The sequence below is a fragment of the Gopherus flavomarginatus genome, chromosome 1 (genome assembly GCF_025201925.1).
Source record: "Gopherus flavomarginatus isolate rGopFla2 chromosome 1, rGopFla2.mat.asm, whole genome shotgun sequence".
In the NCBI taxonomy this organism is placed as follows: Eukaryota; Metazoa; Chordata; order Testudines; family Testudinidae; genus Gopherus; species Gopherus flavomarginatus.
Window position 1 is genome coordinate 335297408 of NC_066617.1, and position 8731 is coordinate 335306138.

The 8731-nt window shown below is 52.4% G+C and overlaps 1 protein-coding gene across 2 annotated transcripts in view; it reads right to left on the bottom strand.

Annotated features, from left to right (window-relative positions):
* Positions 1–5335, bottom strand: part of DDX10 (DEAD-box helicase 10) — a 375483-nt gene extending 370148 nt beyond the window's left edge. For both annotated transcript variants that reach the window (XM_050927904.1, XM_050927896.1), the window contains exon 1: positions 5099–5335. In XM_050927904.1, coding sequence (XP_050783861.1) covers positions 5099–5287 — 189 coding nt within the window. In that variant the 5' untranslated portion in view covers positions 5288–5335. The remainder of the gene's footprint in view (positions 1–5098) is intronic.
* Between the last annotated feature and the right edge of the window lie 3396 nt (positions 5336–8731).

Here is an 8731-nt window from a genome sequence, read left to right on the forward strand (position 1 = left end):
CATCATTTTAATTCTAAAATTTTCCCATTTAGGTACAATGAACTGAGACAACCTTCTTCACAAGGGCAGAAATCTGGACTTCCAATTTTTAATGCTGCTTTGAATCTACTCTTCCCCGACCTACTCCCTTTGGAATTTCAACAGTAATTCCAATCATCATTCTAACAGGACTGTGGTTATAGCTTTAATTTCAAAGAGGTTAGTACCTCTTCATATTAAACCACACAAACCTGCAAAAACAGAACGAGAGTCACACAACTCCAAAAACACAGACTTTTACCATTTGAGCCAAAGGAAGATCTTTGTTAGTTGTCAGCTATACAATCGCCCTTTTCTTTCTAAAATGCAACCAGCTACAGTTCTCTCTCACACAGTGCCCAACTGTGTTACCACTAAAGTCAGTGGGGAAAAAAAAAAAAAAAAACTGGTGTTAAAATTAGAGCAGGACTGGGTCCAAATATAACCACAAAAAAGCCTTAATACCTTTGCTTAGCTACAACCTTTTTTCCCCCTCCGTATGTAGCCAGCACGCAACAGTAATTGAAATACAATTCTATATAAAGTCTGAAGGTACAGTAACAGGTCATTTTTAAGTTAGAGTGACACAAAAAAACTGAGGTCGTTTTAATTATGGTGAGTAACTTAAGCAATTTTATTTAACAATCTTCAGGCCAAATGACTTATCCAAGATAAAAGTTACAGAAGTTCTAATATGGAGTCATACAATGGAAGCTTGCTGAATCCTTATCTATGGAGAGGTCACTGCCTCTCCATAATAACTAGGGCCCTACCAATCTCACGGCCATGAAAAACGTGTCACAAACTGTGAAATAAGCCCTTGCCTGTGAAATCCGATCCCCTACGCTGCTAGGAATGCCGGGCTCCTGCCAGGGCTTGAGGTTTCCACCTCCATGGGAGCCGGGTTTCAGGTCTTCCACCTCCATGGTTCCTCCTGGGGCTCAGGTCACCTGGGCTCAGGGCTTCCACCTCCACAGCTCCTGCTGGGACTCAGGACTTCCACCTCTGCAGCTCGTGCTGGGACTCAGGCTGCACATTTTTTCCATGAGCCCCAAATTGGCCAGGGCTCCTGGGCACAAGTAATCCGCCACTGGCTGGGACTAGCAGCTAGGAGCCCCTGGCTGAGGTGCTTGCAGCATTACAGGGGAGATCAGACTCATCTGCAACTCCAGGAGCCTCCTCCAGCTGCAAGAAGATCTGCAGCTGCTGCCCAGCCTGGGAGCTTCCTGCAGGCCAGAGAGGTATCCGGAGGTGAGTTTGATCTCCTCCTGAGAGGGGCCAATGTAGGAGAAGAGCAAGTCCTGTCTCTCCCTAGCCAGCTGAGGCTAGCAGCTAGGGGCCCCTGGCTGGGGCGTTCCCAGCATCACAGGAGAGATCAGACTCATCTCCACCTCCGGGAGCCTCCTCAAGCTGCAAGAAGATCCACAGCTGCTGCCTTCAGAGCCCAACTCTGAAGGCAGCACAGAAGTGAGGGTGTCAATCCCCTAGAGCAGCCATGCAAGCCCCCCCATCCCCTTTTGGGTTGGGACCCCCACCATTATAACATCCTGAAATTTCAGGTGTAAACATCCAAAAATGTGAGATTGACTTATTTTCAAATCCTACGGCCATGAAATTGACCAGAGTGGACTGTGAATTTGGTAGGGCCCTAATAACAACAGAAAGTTTATCACTGCTGTACTCAGTCTCATAGCGTGCTCTGTCACAAACATGAGAAAACCCAATACAAGAATACACCACCAATTATGGGCTTTGCTCACAAGAGTGAAGCGTATACTAATCAAGGAAAGCATACACTCATGTCCACACCATCTCAAATAGATAGATTACTTTGCGCTTCACTCCATGTGTAGTGATGGTTGACTGACATGTTCTATCCAGGGGATGGCTGCAATTCAGCAAAGGATGAAATAATACCATGTGTAAAGCACTGAGATCCTTCTGCATAAAAGGCACCATATAAATATAAAGTGTTATCAATAGTCACAGCCACACATCTAATAACCAGAGGACTAAACCTACTAACCAGAGTTTGGTTCAAATGATTGCTTTCCTGCTCAGTGGGATCCAGGCTGTGCTATGGTGGGAACGCCAATCCCCATGCCCTTTACTTTGACTACTGGTAGAGGAGAAGGGCTTCCTGCCCAGGTGTTGCCCCGGAATGCTATCTGATACTCTCACATTTTTCTGTTAGACTTGGCTACGAAGCGCCTGTTTAATTTGATGGTTTCCCAGTCTGCTGAGAGGAATGGAAACCATCTTCTCTCTCTCTACTCTCCAATACACAAACTCACCCCTGCTGTCTAGTCAGAGGGACCCATTCTCTCCATCCACCCATCCGCATTCTCTCCCATCCCCATCAGCTGCTTCTTCCCTTCTCTCCGAGTTCTGTTTGTTAGGCTACGGCTACATTACAGCGGCATAGCCACTTTATGCCGGCAGCAGAAGGATCTTCCTACCGGCATAATTAAACCACCCCAAACTAGTGGCAGAAGCTATGTTGGTGACAGAGCATCTCCCGCTGACATAGCGCTGTTCACATCAGTGCTTTTGTCAGAGAAATTTATGTCAGTCAGGGGTGTGTTTTTTCACACCCCTGACCGATAAAAGTTTTACTGACAAAAGTGCTATTGTAGGCATATCCTGTGTGGTGAGTAAGGCTCTCATCATGACTGCGCAGCAGCATCAGAGCAAAACTGAAGGATCCCAGTTGCCCTCTGCCACTCCTATTGGGGAAACCAGCGAGATAAGAATCACATCAGTTTCACTCTACTGGAAGGGTCCTAATGGTTGAGGTAGCCTTCCCACTTGCTAAAATGGAGTGGCATTTTACAAACCTCCATGTTAGGGAATAGCCAGCATGGATTTGTAAAGAACAAATCGTGTCAAACTAATCTGATAGCATTCTATCTTTGATAGGATAACGAGCCTTGTGGATAAGGGAGAAGCGGTGGATGTGATATACCTAGACTTTAGTAAGGCATTTGATAAGGTCTCGCATGATATTCTTATAGACAAACTAGGAAAGTACAATTTAGATGGGGCTACTATAAGGTGGGTGCGTAACTGGCTGGATAACCGTACTCAGAGAATAGTTATTAATGGCTCCCAATCCTGCTGGAAAGGTATAACAAGTGGGGTTCCGCAGGGGTCTGTTTTGGGACCAGCTCTGTTCAATATCTTCATCAACGATTTAGATGTTGGCATAGAAAGTACGCTTATTAAGTTTGCGGACGATACCAAACTGGGAGGGATTGCAACTGCTTTGGAGGACAGGGTCAAAATTCAAAACGATCTGGACAAATTGGAGAAATGGTCTCGGTAAACAGGATGAAGTTCAATAAAGATAAATGCAAAGTGCTCCACTTAGGGAGGAACAATCAGTTTCACACATACAGAATGGGAGGAGACTGTCTAGGAAGGAGTATGGCAGAAAGAGATCTAGGGGTCATAGTGGACCACAAGCTTAATATGAGTCAACAGTGTGATACTGTTGCAAAAAAAGCAAATGTGATTCTGGGATGCATTAACAGGTGTGTTGTAAACAAGACACGAGAAGTCATTCTTCCGCTTTACTCTGCGCTGGTTAGGCCTCAGCTGGAGTATTGTGTCCAGTTCTGGGCATCGCATTTCAAGAAAGATGTGGAGAAATGGGAGAGGGTCCAGAGAAGAGCAACGAGAATGATAAAAGGTCTTGAGAACATGACCTATGAAGGAAGGCTGACGGAATTGGGTTTGTTTAGTTTGGAAAAGAGAAGACTGAGAGGGGACATGATAGCAGTTTTCAGGTATCTAAAAGGGTGTCATCAGGAGGAGGGAGAGAACTTGTTCATCTTAGCCTCTAATGATAGAACAAGAAGCAATGGGCTTAAACTGCAGCAAGGGAGATTTAGGTTGGACATTAGGAAAAAGTTCCTAACTGTCAGGGTAGTTAAACACTGGAATAGATTGCCTAGGGAAGTTGTGGAATCTCCATCTCTGGAGATATTTGAGAGTAGGTTAGATAAATGTCTATTAGGGATGGTCTAGACAGTATTTTTGGTCCTGCCATGAGGGCAGGGGACTGGACTCAATGACCTCTCGAGGTCCCTTCCAGTCCTAGAGTCTATGATGCACCATCCCCAGCAACAGAAACACTGCAACTAGTACAGAATGAAGCATTCCCTCCCCGCAATCACACACTCACTTCTCTCCCTCCTGCAATCTTCACGACTCCCCTGTCCTCTACAGGTAGCTCAGCTGGAGCCAGCTAATATCCCTGTCATTCCTGGATACTGCTGCTCTAGTAGTCTGATGCCATCACATCTCCCACAGCAAATATCAAACAGTAATACCCAGCTACACCCCAGTTGGGCTCATGTCTCCCCCTACACAAACTCCATGCGGTGCCCTCAATCTGACTGATTCCAGATCAGGGCTTATCTCCTCAGTGAATGTCTCCTTTGACCTCCAGAAAGGGCCATTCTAGCTGGGCAATGCCTCTCAGTGGGTGATTCCGAGCTCCAGTCAGCACCACTCCAGCCAGATAAATACATTCTTCTCTTAGTACGCGCCCCTCACTTCTGAGATAACTACTTCAGCCAAGCCATGCCCTCTCTGGAGGGCTCCTTTGGGTATCACCCACTGGGTGCACCCTTCACCTACAGAGAGCAATGCTCTAACCTAGTAAGGCCCCTTTTCACCACCAGTGGTGCCCCTACCCTGGCTAGCACCACCTCTCCCCAGGGCAGCCCTGCAACCACTAGACAATGCCCCCTCCTCCGAGTGCCCCTTGCCCCAGGGCAGCCCTGAAACCACCAGACAGACAGTGCCCCTTCTCCCCCGCCCCCGGGTGCCCTGCAACCACCGGACAGTGCCCCTTCCCCACACACACACACACTAGGTGCCCTGCAACCACCGGACAGTGCCTCTTCCCCTCGCCGGGTGCCCCTCACCCCAGGGCAGCCCCAGTTCAAGTCGGGCAATGCCCCACTCCGGGCGGCCTGGCTCCCTCCGCACGTTCTGTCCCGCTCACTCCCCCGGGGACAGCGTGGCCCAGCCACCCTCACTCTCCCGATGGCAGCGCCGCCCGGCCCCTCACCTCCGGGTAGCGCTTTTCCAGCAAGGCGATCCCCTCACGCTCCACCACCCCCGCCGGCCGCTTCTGCTCCTTCCTCTGCAGCCGCAGCTTGTTCTTGCGCCTGTTGTAGTTCTTCTTCCACCGCAGGAAGCTGAGCACCGGGTCCGGGTCCGGGTCCCCGCCGCCCACGTGGCGCCCAGTGCCTCCCATGCCGCGCTCGCCCGCCCGCAGCCTCCAGGAGTCCCGGCCTGCGACCAACACGCGCCGCCGTCTCTGCTGCTGCCGCGACAGTCGCAGGGAGAGCGCGTCACGCAGCCCCGCCCCCGAGGCTGCCCGGCTTCCTCCCACAGGCCGGCGTGGCGGCCAAGGCCCAGCCCTGAGGGTTGGGGGAGGGGGACCCGTGTGTCCCGCTCAGTGCGGTCGGGCTCCCCGAGGCGCGAGGCCCTGGGGTACCAACTCTCTAGTCACACAACACCGACCAGCCTAGCCCCGCCCGCGGTCACTGCGTTCTCCCTCCTTCGCTGGCTCCCTGTCCCAGAGTGCCCACCCTCCCTTACTGGGCTGAGGCGGGGAGTTGGGGTGCGGGAGGGGGTGAGGGGTTCACGTTGCAGGAGGGGGCTTCAAGCTAGTACAGGGGTCCGGCTGGGGGGGTTGGCTCGGGGGTGCAGGTGGGGGCTCCAGGCTTGGGGGGTAGGGCTCAGGGATTTGGACTGAGGGAGGGTGTTGCAGGTTGAGGCACTGGGTTGGGGTGCAGGAAGGGTGAGGGCTCGGGATGAGGCGTTCAGCGTGTCGGAGGGGACGGAGTTGGGTTGCAGGCTCTGGGGTGGGGCCAGGAATGAGCGGTTTGGGGTGCAAGAGGGGGCTCTGGGTTTGGGGGAGCTCAGGGCGGGGGCAGGGGCTTACCTTGCACAGCTCCCGGTCAGTGGAGCTAAGGCAGGCTGTCTTCCTGTCCTGGCACCATGCTGTGCGCACCCCAGAAGCAGCCAGCAGGCCCAGGTCTTAAGTAGGGGGGCCTGGAAGCTACATACACCTGTCTCGCCTGCAGGCTCTGACCCCACCCCCCCAGCTCCCATTGGCCAGTTCCCAGCTAATGGGAGCGCAGAGCCGGTGCTCAGGGCAGGGGCAGCGCACAGAGCCCTGGGACTCCCCAGCCTAGGAGACAGACCTGCTGGCCGCTTCCAGGGTGCAACATGGTGCCGGCCAGGACAGGTAGTGACTACCCTGCGTTAGCGCCACAGCACCGCTTATCAGTCTTGTAATGGCCCAGTGAGTGGTGCTGACTGGAGCCGCCAGCGTCCATTTTCTACTGGGTGTTCTGGTTAGGGTGACCAGACGTCCCGATTTTATCGGGACTGTCCCGATATTTGCTTGTTTGTCCCGCGCCCCGACCAATGTTAGGTCGGGACACTGGACAAACAAGCAAAGGCTCCGGAGCCCGCAAGGGCTTGCGCCCTCCCGCGCCCTGACTCCACCCCCCCTTCTTCCCCCTTTGGATCTCTCCCCAAATCCCCACCTCTTGCCAAGCATGCCATGCCCAGGAGACACAGGGCAGGGCTGAGTGTGAGTCCGGCCTGGCCCTGAGCAGGCAGGAGTCGGGAGCGGTACCTGAAGGGAGAGTAGGGGAAGGCCCGCGGGGCCAGGCGGCGGCTGTTCTCCCCACCTGGGCAGCAGGACTCGGGAGCAGCCACTGCTGCAGCTCCCACTGCCGGGGGGGGAGGAAGCAGCTAAGCACGTGGCGCTCGGTGGCTGCCACTTTGGCGCCCGGGCCCGAGCCCCTCAAGTCTGGGCCTGCTGCAGGGACCCAGCAGCGCGCACGCTGCACCCAGTCCCTGGCCAGTCGCATCTGGGCTGGCTGCCTAGCTGGTGCAATCCCGCAGCGGAGGCATCAGCAGCCCAGCCCCGTTCATTCCCTTGCGGGACCTGAGCGGGATGGTGGGTCTGGGGCCTGCTGCCCCCAATCCGGGGCCGCCCACAGGATTGCACCAGCTAGGCAGCCAGCCCAGACGCGACTGGCCAGGGGCTGGGCACAGCATGCGCGCTGCTGGGTATCCGCAGCAGGCCCGTGCTCAGGGGTTCGTGAGCACCAGAGCTGCAGCCACCGAGCTTGGCCAGTGGCCGCTTCCTCCCCCCGCGGCAGTGGGAGCTGCAGCAGCCACCCCTGCAGGCCACCCCTACTCTCCCTCAAGGTACCACGCCCGAGTCCTGCCTGCTCGGTGCCAGGCCAGACTCTCACTCACTCCGGTCCATGCTCGCCTGAGTCTCCCCAGCCTCCCTCCAGCGCTTGCGGAGAGAGAAGGAATCGGGAGTGGGGGATTTTATTTTATTTTTTTGCTCTGCCGCCATTTTTTTCCCCTCTGCCCCTGCCCCTCCCCCCACGTGTCCCGATATTTGACCTGGGTGATCTGGTCACCCTAGTTTCGGTCGAAAAACCAGACACCTGGTCACTGTAGCTCAGTCCCGTGTGAGTCACTGCCCCCTAAGGTTGCCAATTTTCTGATTGCACAAAACCAAACACCCTTGCCCTGCCACTTGCCCTGAGACCCCACCCCATCTCAGAGGCCTTGACCCCTGCTCACTCCATCCCCAGTCCCTCCCTTGCTCACTCTCCCCTCACTCTCACTCACATTGCTCACTCTTCCCCCACAATACCCCAATAATTTTTATTGCTCTTTTCTGAACCTTTTCCAATTCCAATATATCTTTTTTGAGATGGGGAGACCACATCCGCACATAGTATGCCAAGATGTAGGCATACCATGGATTTATATAGAGGCAATATGATATTTTCTGTCTTACTGTCTATCCTTTTCTTAATGATTCCCAGCATTCTTTTTTGACTGCAGTGGCACATTGAGTGGATGTTTTCAGAGAACTATCCACAGTGACTCCAAGATCTCTTTCTTGAGTGGTAACAGCTAATTTAGACCCCATCATTTTATACCAGGGGTTCTCAAACTGGGGGTTGGGACCCCTTAGGAGGTCACGAAGTTATTACATGAGTGTTTGCACGCTGTCAGCCTCCACTCCAAACCCTGCTTTGCCTCCAGCATTTATAATGGTGTTAAACGTATAAAAAAGTTTTTAATTTATAAAGGGCTTCATACTCAGAGGCTTGCTCTGTGAAAGGGGTCACCAGTATAAAAGTTTGAAAACTACTGTTTTATATGTATAGTTGGGATTATGTTTTCCAATGTGCATTACTTTACATTTATCAACACTGAATTTCATCTGCCATTTTGTTGCCCAATCACTGTTTTGTGAGCTCCCTTTGTAAATGTTTGCAGTCTGCTTTGGACTTAACTATCTTGAGTAATTTTATATTATCTGCAAATTTTGCCTCCTCACTATTTACCCCTTTTTCCAGACCATTGATGAGAATGTTGAACAACACTGGTCCCAGTATAGATCCCTTGGGCACACTACTATTTACTTCTGTCCTTCTGAAAATTGACCATTTATTCCTATCCTTCATTTCCTATCTTTTTAAGCAATTACCGATCCATGAGAGGACCTTGCCTCTTAGCCTATGACTGCTTAGTTTGCTTAACAACCTTTGGTGAGGGACCTTGTTAAAGGCCTTCTGAAAGTCCAAGTACCCTATATCCACTGGATCACCCTTGTCCCTCAAAGAATTCTAATAGAATTACAGATTTA